At 31.4% G+C, this 15,144-nt stretch overlaps 1 protein-coding gene across 1 annotated transcript in view; it reads right to left on the bottom strand.

Annotated features, from left to right (window-relative positions):
• Positions 1 to 2,397: 2,397 nt before the first annotated feature.
• LOC129753421 (uncharacterized) overlaps positions 2,398 to 15,144 on the bottom strand; it is a 345,448-nt gene continuing 332,701 nt past the window's right edge. Inside the window, exons 8-10 of the mRNA XM_055749245.1 lie at positions 3,208 to 3,546; positions 2,507 to 2,633; positions 2,398 to 2,450 (exon numbers count right to left, since the gene is read on the bottom strand). Coding sequence (XP_055605220.1) covers positions 2,398 to 2,450; positions 2,507 to 2,633; positions 3,208 to 3,546 — 519 coding nt within the window. The remainder of the gene's footprint in view (positions 2,451 to 2,506; positions 2,634 to 3,207; positions 3,547 to 15,144) is intronic.

Below are 15,144 nucleotides of genomic sequence, written 5' to 3'. Positions count from 1 at the left end.
TGTTAGTTGTTTCTCTTGGCTTTGTGTGTCATTACATTACTGGTTCAAGTTTCCATTCTCTCTAAGTGTCTATTTCTGATTCTGAGAGACCATTCTCAGCTCTGTTTTGAATGAGAAGTGCTCGAGAATTCAACCTCATTCTTATTCTGTTTTGGTAAAAAACATCTGAGTTTCTGTGATTTTACCCAAAAAAATTGTGATTGTTTCCTGTGACGCTATTTCCTAATGTTTCATTGGAAATTCATGAAAAATGGGATTTCTTTACATATTATGCAAAATCAATAAACCTTACTAATCTTATCACATTTTTCGAATCTGAACTTAGAAATTCAAAATTTAAATTGACATAAAAAATTTAAATTTTGGAAACACGTACAAAATTTACAAAATCTATAAAATCTATAAATATTCCCAAAACTCTGTGTTTTGTGACACAGATTCTGAGATGAAAATGCACAAAATTCTGTGAAATCACAGATTTATCTGTGATTTCGGCAACATTGGTTTGAGCTGATAAACTTAATCTGAAATACCCATTTGGAATCTGGAGTCTAAAATTTACGACTGTGATTTGAACCGAAAACAAACATCTGGATTTAATTTCTAAATCTGAGTTAATAAAAGGTTTAAATCTGTATCCGAAAAATAAAAATAAAAATAAATAGATAGCCTGAAACAGCCTGAACTCGTTATATGTTTATGTTATTTGCCTGCATTGCAATTCAGTATCTGAAGTCTAAATCTGAATATTTAATCTCTAGAGATTTGAAATTCCTTTATTCGGAAATCAATTTTCAAAAATATCGATTTGATCTGAAATACACTAAGTTCAGTTTGAATTTGACAGCAGCTTCAATATAACAAAAACAATGATTCTAAAAGAGTATGCTTATACTCACAAACAGACATAAAAGCCTTTGTTTAACTGATTGAATTCAGTCCATGGACTTAATTCAAAATTGAAAGGAGGTTTTTATCCCCTGTGTTAAAAACACATGAGTCCAATTTGTGAAAAGAATGTGAATCATCCCAGATGAACAGTTCAATCAAACGAACATTCCTAACTCGATACTAATCATTAGTTGCCAATAGCACTTTCCAATTTGTAGCCATTTTGTAGCCAGTCAGTAGTGTAAGGCTGATGTGATGCAGCAGATGGTTTCAATCTTCCTGGCATGAAAGTAGGTATGTAGGTACGTTTATTGTAAGGCTACACCATGATCACAGCCCCGTGGTTTGGTTTGGTTTTCCCTGTCACATGTCTCCCTAGTTTGACATAAGACGCTCTGCCTTGTGAGATAGCTCCTAATTAATGAGATTTTCTCCTTTTGTGTACACAGAGAAAGCCTTTCAAGGGTCTGATGCATGTTCACTAGTCGATTGTTGAAATTTGTTACAGTAAATGTGTCTGATTAAAGTGGATTGAATTCGATAGAAGGCTCTAAATGAAGAGGAGAGTAGGTTTTCCAATCAATATATACTGAAGGAAATAAGAAGATGGAAAAGCGATGAGGAAAGAACGATGAAGGAAGCAAAAAGAAGGAAGCAAGAAGAAGGAAGAAGGACGAAGGACAAAGGAAGAAGGAAGAAGGAAGAAGGAAGAAGGAAGAAGGAAGAAGGAAGAAGGAAGAAGGAAGAAGGAAGAAGGAAGAAGGAAGAAGGAAGAAGGAAGAAGGAAGAAGGAAGAAGGAAGAAGGAAGAAGGAAGAAGGAAGAAGGAAGAAGGAAGAAGGAAGAAGGAAGAAGGAAGAAGGAAGAAGGAAGAAGGAAGAAGGAAGAAGGAAGAAGGAAGAAGGAAGAAGGAAGAAGGAAGAAGGAAGAAGGAAGAAGGAAGAAGGAAGAAGGAAGAAGGAAGAAGGAAGAAGGAAGAAGGAAGAAGGAAGAAGGAAGAAGGAAGAAGGAAGAAGGAAGAAGGAAGAAGGAAGAAGGAAGAAGGAAGAAGGAAGAAAGAAGAAGGAAGGAAGAAGGGAGAAGGAAGAAGGGAAAAGTGAGAAGGAAAAAGAAAGAAGGAATCATAAGAAGGAAAAAGTAAGAAAGGAAAAATAAGAAGGGAAAAGTTAGAAGGAAAAAGTTAAATTGTAAAAGTAAGATGGTAATGGAAGAAGGAAATAGTCAGAAGGAAGATGGATAAAGGGTGAAGGGTGGAGGAAGAAGGATGAAGAAAACAGAAAGAAAGAACGAAGAAGATGGAATAAGGAAAGAAGAGAGACGGAAAAATATATAAAACATAGTAAACTTCTCAAGACCTAAACAAAAGGAAACACCCGGTGAAGTTTCCACTTCAAAGTTCTCTCCTAATGGAGTCGCAATTAATCACACCTGACTTGGTGATTCATGGAGGAAGTTAGCTTATTGACAAATAACCACCACCTTTGCCGAATTTCACTGTTAACGGTGCCTACGAAATATGTATAACAGCGGACGGAAGTCGTCCGTCATTTGCCCTAGCACCTGTAACATGAGGAAAAGGCGAAAGGCATGAAGGAAGGGTGATAATAATAACTTACCTATTAGCGGATTAATATTCTCGTGCCGTAAACTGTGCGCCATAATCAGAAGATCCATCGCTTTCGCTCGAAGTTCATGGGAAGATCCGGAACCGGAGGGGATCTCTTTCAGCTGCACTAAATCACCCTGAAATGGGAAAAAATAGCCCCCGGGTGTTCCGGAAGATTCACGTTATGCCAGACGCCCAGAGAGTTCGTATTCGTGTATGTAAGCTTTCGTGTCTGAGTGTGTGGGTGGGGAATAGAAAAGTTATCGAAGCGAGTGAAAATCTTTGAAACCGGGCATTCGATCGATTATATTGCTCGGGAATTTGGCGGATAAACGATGTTTGCCGCATGGTTTAGTACAGAATTACAACGCTCTATCTCTTTGGAAAATGCTTTCACATTCGAACCAAGACAATGGCGCCGGGGGATTTGTTCCGGAGCGTCTTGATGAGATTTTCCACCGAAGAGAAGAAAGTAATAAATTGCCGCCACTCTTCGTCCTATACATAATCGATGGCAATGTGTAAAGCCTCTAACCGGGTGAAATCTCAAAAGCAAAACTGGTTGGAAAGTAGATTTTCAACCAGTTGCTTTGAATTTACAACACCCCTGATAGTTGGTAACACCACTCTCTGCGTATGTATCTAGATTCCATTCTTGGCAGAAGACATCTTCTGAAGACGACCGTTGAAATCGACATCGAATCCACTTACGTTGTAACGAGCTTTCAGTTCCAGAGCCCCGATGGCCCCCGAGGGATTGTGGTGGTGGTAGCTGCTCCCAGCTCCAAGTGTTTCGCTTCCGGATCCGGTTGCTGCCGTCGTTTTCGAGCCGATTGGAACTGCTGTAGTGCCGCTACTGCCGGCCAGCGGTGGAAGAGCGGGGGCAGCGGCCGTTGTTGCCGATGCTGCTGCTGCCGATGACGGCAAACCCAAGTTCTTGAGGGACCCGATGGAGCCCTTCAGTAGGTCCGGTTTTTCCACTTCCGGGCCGCCGAATTCCTGCAGCTGCTGCAGCCAACAGCACAGCATGGCTTCGATGCCTTCGTCCACCTGTTGCCGTTGAAAAGGGAGGAAAAAAAGTTAAATAGATGTGCTCACTGGAATGGTATTAGTAAAATTTTTGCGATGAATTTTTATGGTAAAGCAAACTATTGATTTACAAAAATTTAAAAAAATATAAACAGATATATTTAGATAGAACAAATGATGTAAAATTTTCGTAAAACTCTAACATTGTTGTGTTACGCATTAAAGTTAACCGAATAAGCTGAAGTTTGGCATGAGGTCTTCTGGCAGACCAAGGAACGATCTCAGATTCCAAGATTTTGATTTCTGAATGTGCATTATATTCATAAGATTTCCAAACTCACAATCATATTTTGCTTAACGACATCGATCACATCATAATACCGATCATCAAACGATCATTATTGAGTACTCATGCTCTGAAATGCTTCGCAATTTTAGATGGAATGTTCGCCCGGATGAAATTTTAAAGAGAAATTTATTAATATAAAACTAGATGACTCGGTAAACTTTGTTTTACTTTTTATTAAATAATTTTCTATAAATGTTTAACACGGTGTGTTTATAGAAGATGTTTAAAAGAAAAAATACAGTAACTCTAATTTTTTCAGAAATGGAAAATTTAGCCTTTTTTGAATCATTTTCAGGCAAAACTAAAATATTTGGTCGGTGAGTCCCCATACGTTTTGTTTTTTTGAAGATTTGTTGTCCATATTTAAAAAAATGTATCTGTAAAATTATTCCAGTGCAATGGAATAGTAACTTTTTTCATTGAAAATTTATTTTTTTTATTTTTATTCAAGTTTTTGTCATACTGAAAAAAATCAAAAATTTCAACGCCTGGAAAGATAAGTGATTTATATTTTCTGAAAACTCATTTTTAAATAAACATTTTTTTTTAAATTTTTTATTTGTGATATCATTGTTATAATTGGTGTTATTTAAATGTAACTTGAATTTATATTCGTATGTGTATATCTTGGAGAACTTATTCTAGTTAAAAAAATGATACAGGAATAAGAACAATTCAACACCATTTGATTTGTTTCCCACAAATTATTTAAAATCTTTTCTTTTAAAAATTGTTCTTTGAAATAGTTCCACCATATGCAGGCTCTGGTGCATATGGATACGTCCTTTAGAAAACATAAATAAAAATTTTGATGACACCACTCTTTTATGGCATTTTTGAACTTTGTTTATCTTAGTTTAATTTTAGACATTTCCTAGCAGACCAGTTTTTTATTAAATTTAAAATATAAAATTTAGTTAATAGTTAAAGTACTTGCACTGAAATCCGTTTTTTTTTGCTACATAACATTTATTTTAAATTTATTTTTCTCATATTTAAGTGAATAAATTTTCTATCAATCATTTGAACTTCATTTTTGCTAAAAAATTGAAGTATTGATGATATTTTGGAATTCATGATCAACAAAACGATGAAAAACGATTTTTTTAAGAGAAATTTTAATTTTATCGACGGCTTTAGACCAGATTTATGCGTTTTATTTTTGTTTTGTTTTATGGGTTCTATTGTTTATTCAAATATTATTTCTATAATTTGGCCATAATTGGTATAAAATAAAAAGGGTAATGATTGCTTTACTGTAACATCAATGCTTCATTAAGGTTCTATTTAATAATAAAGAAAAACTTATTGTAGAGTAGAAAAACTAAAAAAGGAAATGGATGAACAAAATATGATGAGTCTTACGCGCTGCAGGCTAGCTTGCTATCGATCATTTGCAATTCACTTTCGCAATTCACAACAATTCTGTTGATTTTTGTAAATTTCAGATCGACAAAAAGTTTGAAATGCATTTTTTGGAAAAATTTCAAATTTATCAGAGTTTTAGACTAGATTCATCCATTGAATAAAATTATTTCCAAAAAATACCATAAATTCAATTTAAAACAAGGAATTCAATTTTTTTAAATAATATAGTGGTTTGGAAACCATAGAAGCTTTGATTATTTAACCTTAACAGTAATGCTCCTTGAATAAAATGGAAGAATCACAGAGTACAGCAGGGTTACAAAAATTTGTTTGGAAAATGATTAAATGAATAGGTTAAAGGAAACCCCGGGTTTTTCATGATCATTGTATCAAAAGACAGTAACAAATTAAACTAGATTGAACTGCTGTAGCGATTTGCTTTGAGTCTGAAGTGCAGATAGAATTTTGAGACAATTAAATCAGGAGAAGTATAAAAAAAAATTCTCTTTAAACATTGTTTTTAATGGATCGTTTACTTTTGAATATTGATTTTCTAAATTCATAAAAGCTTCGGTTAAGACAAACGTTTCTACTCTAGATCGCATCACGATAAGTTAAGCTTGCCAGATTGCCCGGTTTTATCCGGGTTTGCCCGGATATTTGATGCAAAATTTCGAGAAAGTCCGGTCCGGCCCGGTTGCCCGGATATCGTGAAAAAAGTCCGGATATTGCCCGGATTTTTTCACAATTTTCACAAAGAAACCAAAAAAAATCAAAGTTTTTGAGTAATTTCAGCAAAATCGATTAACGGTATGGAAATTTTCACTGGTTGTTTTAAATAATTTCGCTGATTTACTTTTATAAACCTTTAAATATTTAAGTGTTCCAAAAAGTTGTTGGAAGTCTGCAATTACATTAATAAAATATGATTTTCATTTTTTTTTGCATTTTTTGTTTGCTTTTATATATAATGAAACCTAAATTTTGCCCGGCTTTTGCCCGGTTTTTGGATTTGAAAAATTTAAATCCATGCCCGGATTTTGCCAGGTTTTTTTGAAAAAATGCCCGGAATTGCTAGGCCCGGATAGGAGTGGAAAAAATTCTGGCAACCTTACGATAAGTGTTTTCACAAAAAAGTTATAGCGCTTCCTAGTGTTAACTGCTTTTCTTAAACATTCAGTTTTTTTTTTAATAACAGATGACAGCAATGGATTCAGATGGATTCATATATGGATTCAAATTATTCTAGATAATTCTAATAATTTCACATTATTTTTACTCTCTCAGACTGCTGACAGGATTTGCCAGCCAATATTGAATTTTAAGGATTAGAATATACTTTTTTGGCATATTTTTTCGTTTAAACAGCTCTGTTACTAATTAAAATAAAAAAAAAGTTTTTCAAAGTTTTTGATGACATCGTTAAGTTATTTGTTTAATTTAAAAGTAGTGAAAGTCAAAATTAAGATAATAAGCATCTGTAAAATTATAAAATACTAAAATATATTCATTTTTTTTAAAATTCAAATAGAAAATTTTCAAAAAAATATTTTGTATGGGGGGTCACCGACAGAATATTTTAATTTTTGGTGAAAATGAACCGGAAAAAGCTCTACTTTCAGCCCATGCAAAAATTAGCGTTACTGTATTTTTTTTCTTTAAGTCCTTCTACGAAACACACCGTGTTAACTTCTGCTACACGTCCTTTACTTCTTCATGCTCGTGAATCATGTTTTATGTCCCATTTTTAGTTCATAAATGCCCCTTTCCATAAAAAAATGAAATTCCTGGAACTATTATTCAAACCATCGGATTCCAAATTTCACTGCATAACAACCGTTCGTTTATACGTGATGGTGTTTCAAAGAAAAGGCCTCCATTTTTATATACAGTGAGCGGAATAAGAAAAGTACCACTATGTGTTTTGCTTATTAATATATGAATGGTTGTAAATCACCAAAATGTTCTTCTTCAGTTTGTTTTGAATTGTTTAACGGATAAATCAAGCATGAGTTTTCTTTTTTTGGACGTAGCGATTGGCGTTGAGGACCAAAAATATGAAAAAAGGGTGCGAAATAAGAATAGTACGACTTGTGTTTTTCAACATAAACAATATTATTTCTAAAAATTTAAAGTAAATGTGTTTAAATGTAAATGTAATTTAATGTAAAAGTGAATAATATTGCTTCTATGAATTATTTGAATAGATAACTGCATTTTAAAGAGTTTTCTAGAATTCCAAAGTTTTTCAAAGGTATTAAAAGGGGGTTTAAAGAGATGCTTTTCTAGAACTCAGGAACTTGATAAGTTTTTTTGGATTCAAATGGTTTTTGGATTCAAATGTTTTTTGGGTTCAAATTCAGTCTCAAATCTATGTTTCATCATTTCGCATCATATTAATGAATGTTAATGAAAAAATTATACAGTTTGGTAAAGTATTACAGCTCAAATATCAAATTCCTTAACGCTAGAGGAGTATCTCTCAAAACCCCTTTTTAAAACCTTTGGAATTCTAGAAAACTGCTTAAAATCCATTTATCTATTCAAATAATTCGTAGAAGCAATATTATTCCCTTTAACACAGTAAATTTTTAGAAATAATCTTGTTTTCGTTGAAAAACTCAAATGATACTTTTCTTATTTCTCACCCTATTTTCATATTTTGGGTCCTCAACGCCAATTGCAACGTCCAAAATAAGAAAACTTATGTTTGATTGAAACGTCAAACAATTCAAAACAAATTGTAAAAGAAAATTTTGTTGGTTTACAATCATTCATATTTTAACAAGCAAAACAAAAAGTGGTACTATTCTCATTTCGCTCACTGTATAAGACTATCTGACCCGGTGTGCTTCGCTACACCTTCCAAAAATTAGAACATGGGTGGCCAACATTTTCAACAGGCAGGCCAAATTTCATAGATGCAATTGGCAGGCGGGCCAAAAAAAAAAAAACAAATTGTTTTGGAGTACTGAAGGAAAAAATAACAACAGATTTTTGAAAAAAAACCTTATTAAACATTTGCCAAGGTGACATCGAGTACAAGGTTTCATAAAATATTCAGTGTTTTTTTTCGAGAAAAAAAATTCTGAATTTCTGTGATTTTACCAAAAATTCTGTGATGATTTTCTGTGATGCTGTGTTCTTCAATTTCTTTGAAAATTCATGATAAATAGCGTCTTTTTAACATTTTAGTTATGAAAAATAAATTAACATTAACAATTTTATCATAATTATCTAGTTCAAGGTAAGAAATCTGAATTTTATATTGGTGAAAGGAATATAATTTGGATATCTTTGAGTATTTCTAAATTCTGTGTTCTGTGACACAGACTCTGTGATGAAAACTTGCTCGAAATTCTGTGAAATTACAGATTTTTCTTTGATTTCGGCAACCTTGACCGAGTATAGATTCATCTCAATAAGTCATTTTTATTACTTGCACATTTTTACAATTTTTGCTCCATTTAGAAAATAGTAGAAATATGAAATATTACGAAGCAGGAAATGAATTATCCCTCCCAACTAATGAATGTACCTCAATCTTTTCAAGGGATTTATTGAATTTTATGGTCTCCAAATATAAAAAAATTCCGCCCTTTTTCCAAAGTTTTCAAGTTCACCGATCTCCATAGAAAAAATTAATAGAAAAAACGCAGAATAGAATTGTTTAAAAAAGTAAAGTTTACAAGCTTTTAGTATTTAAAAAAAAAAATCAACGAACTTTAGTTATATCATAAATTATATTAATTTTTCAAAGTGCGGACCCCAACCTCAATTCAATCCAACAATTTTCAATTTTTCTATTCATATCTATAATTAGAATGAATACGAATATGATTATTTTATAATACTTGCATCTCTTTAAATTAAAAGTTTTGCCACAAAAAATCGTTCTTCTGAGAGATTTGTCAGTATCAAATCGGTTCTAGTTGAATTGTACTCCCCAACTGTAAATTCTGTTTTTTATTATAAATGTCAAAATGTGCATAAATACAGAGCACGTTGCCAATTAAAATTTATTTGGATTTGGTTTAATTTTCATAAATAAACCATTTTCTGTTAAAGCTTAGCAAAAAATAGCAAATTGGAAAAATTTATAGAGCATACTTTCAATGTTGTACATAATTTGAAAAAAGTCTCAAATCTAGATGGATGAACGAAATTGTTGAAATTGACTTAAAGTTAGGAATGGTTGAAGTTATATTATTTAATTAATGATTCGGTGAGTTTTTTTTACGATTTTTATACGATTTCGATAGATCTTGGATTATCTTTTCAAGGCTATCCAATGTCCTCAACTTTAAAACTAGAGTCCGCTTGAAAGCTCTTCATACTCATGATATTTAGTCACCAAAACCCAATCGGAAAACATTGAAAAATGTGTGATGTGAATTTACAGATAATATGTCAAATACCATACAGATTTGTTAATTTTAAAACTGTTATCGTTTTTGTATTCAGTGACGTTAACTTTTTTTTTGTAAAAGTTTATGAGGCCCTCAGAGCAAAAGGGGTATAAGTGAAAAAAGGTCGATTTTGAGTAAATTTTGTAGAACGATTTTCCATGTTTTAAATTACGTTTAGTGATTTTCTCATATTTTTTAAATTATAATCGCATACTTTTAAATTCGAAAGAAACTTGTAAATGGCCAAACTAGACAATTGAAATGCGTGTTTTCTCGTGTTGTGTATGCAGACCATGAAAAACTTTAACTTTTAGAGCATGGTTTTTTCAAAAAGAACTTCGCGGGCCACATAACAATCATAGAAATATATCTCGTATCCAAATACTTTCCCATGTTAAAATCATATTAATTTTATTATCGCCATATGTTCAACTTGTGGACATGACACATTACAACTTGAAATGATGCCAATTAGCACCGGTCATGGTATGAAATCTGGCTACTTTTTATACTGAAAATTACTATATTTTTATTTGTTTTACCAAAATGTACAAATTAAACTCATATGGATAAGCTGTAACCCAAAGAATCAAGGAAAAGAATGCTTGTTAATGGAAACAATTTATTTTTTTAATTGTGTTATTCGGCTGAATCACAGCAATTTTCTATTTTTTGTGCTGAGGATCCTTTTTGCGACTTATCGAGATTTAAACTTACTGACCTTATCTGTTCATTAACAATCGATTGAAAAGCGGTATTCAAAGATTTAATGAATTTAAGAAAAAAATCTGTTCATGCTTCGACGGTGGTATGAATATTTCCTAAAAATGTTCATTTTAACATCACACAAAACCTTAAAATGATGATTTTTGAACCGAGAAGGCAAACTGTTATCAAAGTTTCCTTGCATCTATTTTTTAATTTCAATATTAATTTCAATTCAGATACACCGGGACAATGGTTAAACGGATTTTGCCATAGGTGAACTTTTTATAAATCTAAGAAAAATATGTAAATAGTTTTTTGTATAACAAAACCAGTTATGTACAAACTCTTGTTGAAAGTAAAAAGTGTAAAAATGTTGACAAAAATATTTCCAAGTTAACATTTGTCCCGTTTATTGAAAACACAACGCTTTTTCTGAACTTGTTCATAAATACGAAAAAGAATGTGAAGGCTCTGAAATGAATTTAATACGTGTTCCTGTATGTTTTGTCAAATTTCATTGATATATCTGCATTTTTTGCAGTATAAGTTAATATTTGATACTCCACTTTTACTGAGTGCTGTTCCAATCAAAAGACCTTTATTTACAAAGAGATTTCAATTTTGAATATCCACTTCAGATTCAACACACGAGATATCCCTTTGTATCATGGCTAAAAAGCTAGTTTGAACTTGTTTCACCATGTGAAATGACAGAAGTTAATATTATTCTCATCACTTTCAGGTAATATCAAAAATTTATCTAAAAAATTCTGCTTCCACTGGAATATCAACTCAAAAAATATTTTTCATCAAAAGTCTAAGTAGCCATAATTTTCAAACCAAAACCACACTTTTCATGTTAAGTACATATATGAATTGTGTGTAAACAAACAGTACAGTTTTTTTCGGTGTATGATTTAAAAAAAGTGCAGTTTATTTAGACAGATAGTTTATTCATGCCTAACAATCTATAGATAAAAAAAAGATTTAAACATTTTTTGTAAATGTTGAACGTTAACGGAAAATTCTTCCGGAAAATGCATATCCTCACTTTTTGTTATGAAAAATGGTTTATTTTATTGAAAAATTTCACTTATGCTTGCAAAAAAACAAAAAGTTCTCTGCAGATACATAAATCCCCTATTTGAAAGGACAGGGTCTTGTTCAGTTCATGTGTCTGTTCATTTTCACCAGATTTTGTTGTTGTGCTTAAAATTTAAAAGACTCTTGATACATCTTCAGTTTAGTACATGTTCAAAAAATCCTTTCGATCTATTTGTGTTGAAAAGATCTTATTCTTTTTTCTGTAATCGATATGAATCAAAACTCACCTTCTAGGCGTCTTGGATTATAAAAATGTATGTTAATCTTCTCACTTCCTTTTTTTAAAACGTCCGCCAAGAGTCATACCATTATATCATATGCATCAGTATTAAATTCATATTTTTTAGCCAACAACTGCTGCTTTATATAACACAAAACCAAAAAAGTTTTAATTTTTAAAATCATTTATATGGTTTTGATTCGATCGGCAAAATGACTCGCACGGACGTCAAAAATATTCGCTCTGTGAAAAAGCCGTTCAAGTCGACAAGTAGCAACATTAAAAAGCACAATTGGCACAAATGAACTTTTAACTGTTTATAAGCGTACAAGAACGTACAAAAGTGTTTGATGATCCCTTTGTGTTAATGAGACCAATCATGTTTGTCTAAAGTTTGATAAAAAGCACTCGATGGAAAATCTCTCGAGTACCTTATATTCAGCCAGCCAGGATACGCTATTACAATGAAAAATTGCAGCTTTAAGTTCAGATTCATCGTAAGAAACTTTGTTTTATGCATTTTTTTTACGAATTCTTTCAAGCGGTTTGAAACTGTCATTATTTATTCCGTAAATGTCAAATCGCCGCCCATTTTTAAGTTTACCGGTCTCCCTGAAAAATTTTGTAAGTGTTTCGAAATAAAATATATTAAATGGAATGGAATTAATGAAAAATTGCACCGTTCATAAGCTTCCGGCATTTAAAAGATTATTTACTTAAAGTACTTATAAGCACGAACCTCCTAAATTTTTCCGAGTTAAATCCCAAAATTTAACCTTTTTTTTGCACACAAAAAAAATTTCAGTGGAATTTTTTATAATATTCAAATTTTTATGAACACAATACCAAATCTAAGCTTTTTAAATTTGGTTTAATTTTCATTATTATTGAATATTTAAAAATTTTATGTATATTCGATGTTTTTTTAACAAAATTTTTAAAATTTTATTATGATTATGATGTGAATGTGGATCGAGAATTTATAAAGTCTGATATGATCTGTTTTTCTGAGGCCCTCAAAACTCCTTTAAATTAAAGATAGAGTTCGTTCGAAAACTCACAACGCTCAAACAACTGTTGGAGACCCCTTAATAAATCTATGGCATGAAATAACCAAAAACAATCGGAAAAAATGGATGATTATGATATGTAAAGTAAAGATAACACAAAATCATCCAAATTTACATTTTTCCAAGGTGCAAAAACTTTAAGAGCTAATTTTAACTTATTGGATTCCAATGTAATTAGATTTTATCTATCAGCTCTTGATTTTGAGATACTTTTTAAAAATAGGAAATAATTCATTAGTTAAATTCTCGTACTTCTTTGGTAGACTATTGAACATTTCAAAGATTTTGAAAACAAATTTTCAATTGAATGAACAACTTTTCAAATGACTACGTATAATTTTGCCATCTCAGAAAAAAAGTAGTTTTCTTTTTGTCAATTTTTCCCAATCCTGCAAAAATACGGCAAATTAGACGGAATTTTAAAAAAAGATTTAAGCCTATTTGAATCTTTGATATTTTTTAAGCAAAAGTCGAATCTTTTCATAGTCTGCAACAAATTTGTTAAATGAGTTAAAATCTTCAATATGAAATACTCAAAGAAGAATGATGTTAAAAATAGTTGTAATCTTATCTATTCCAAGTTCTGAAAATTGTAAGATTTCATTTTTTAAGCTATTTTCTGAAACAAAGAGCCAAGCAAGATCTGAATCTGGGGTTAAATAAAGGATAATAAACAGATTCAAAATCTGGTTTCAGTCTCCACGTAGGTTTATAAATATATTTATTTCTTATAAAAGATCGATTGTACGTAAAACTGATATATTTTCGATTTTTCACACGATTTTTATCAATAAATTCAGAAGTGATGAAAAAAATAGACAAATGATTTATATTCAAGACGCCACCATCTTTAAAAATCAGTTATTAAAAACAGGCAGCCAAAATGCTGTTCCTATTGTGCAATGTTTAAAATTTCAATTTTTTTTTAAATTTTTTTCAATTTTCAATATTTTTATTTATTTATTGATCCTTTTTCAGAACCTTTTTGAAAAATTACATAGTATCAAATCAAGGAGATCATCGACATTCAATTCGAACGAAGTCGATGAAGAATAATGTATTTTTTTCTTAAATGATACGAACCAAGAAAAACATTCGATTCTGAGAACATGTTAATTTCAAACAGAGTTTCGCGGGCCACAAAAAGACGTTCGGGGGCCACATGTGGCCCGCGGGCCATGGTTTGGCCACCCATGCTTTAAAGGATTCAGGAAGATTTAATCAAAAGCTTGAATCATCTATAGGAAAATTTGCTTTTTAGCTTCAACAATCTTTTATTCGTTCTTCATTTTACATGTCGTCAAACGAAAAAAAAATCATTCGTTCTTGAATATCAGATCAGGTTTGACGTTTCATGAGCCATGAAAACTGTTACTTTTGAGAAAATACGTTTATATTATACGTACTGCGTGGTTTTGCATACATGTTTCAAAAAATTGTAGTTTTTGTTTGATGGAAAAAGAATGAAGATAAAAATTCAAATATCTAAAACTTGTTCTTCAACACTGCAAAATGTTTACTAGAGAGATCGACAAATTCTCAAAAAGTTTTTTTTTCTATGAATACATTATCAAAATCTATCTTTGATTTGTGTTGAACTCATTAAAATTTGAAATACAAAAAGCCGTACAAAACATAATATGTGTCGACAATTCCGGGATTGAAAACTGGATTCCCGGGGAACGGGAATTTCCGATTTTTTTTTGGTTCGCGAGATTACCCGACCGGGAATTCCCGGGATGGACATCAGCCAAATGTGAACTTCAAAAGTTCAAAACAAAGTAGTTATGTGACTTTTGGTTTCTTGGGTCAAATTAAAGTGTTAGAGTAGTTGTAATCAGTGTAACAGAAATCGTAAAACGAAAATCGATGAACGCACATTTGGTTCTAAAGTGTTGAAATTTTATGATTTTTTACTGGAATTGGTCAAAATATAAGTCTTGTCATAATCGATCTTCAACTTTCTGTTTCAAATGAGTATATAAACAGAATATGAACAGAAAAGCTTTTTTTTTTCAATTAAAATTCCAAGATTACGATGAAATTATAGTTATATAATCATTGGAAAGTTTATATTTATGAACTTTTAAAACAACCAACTGTGTCTGTGTAAAACCAAGCTTTTATATTGTTTCAATATAAGTTCCTAATCTACTGTATCTACATTCATATAAATCAAGAGTTTTTCAATACGATTTCAGAAATATGAGTTATATTTGTTATAAAATAGTATATATTCTGAATACCACAAAAATCATAACAAAAAATTGTATAAGCATCTGATAGCAGACATTTGAACTATGAAGATGTATAGATTTTGGAAATCGATTCAGCATTTGATCTTGAATAGAAAACGAAGTTAATAAAGGATTATTAAGTAAAAAAGTTTTG

This window comes from Uranotaenia lowii, chromosome 3, assembly GCF_029784155.1.
Source record: "Uranotaenia lowii strain MFRU-FL chromosome 3, ASM2978415v1, whole genome shotgun sequence".
Taxonomy (NCBI): domain Eukaryota; kingdom Metazoa; phylum Arthropoda; class Insecta; order Diptera; family Culicidae; genus Uranotaenia; species Uranotaenia lowii.
The sequence above is the reverse complement of the archived record's forward strand: the minus strand, read 5'-3'. Positions and strand labels throughout refer to the sequence as shown.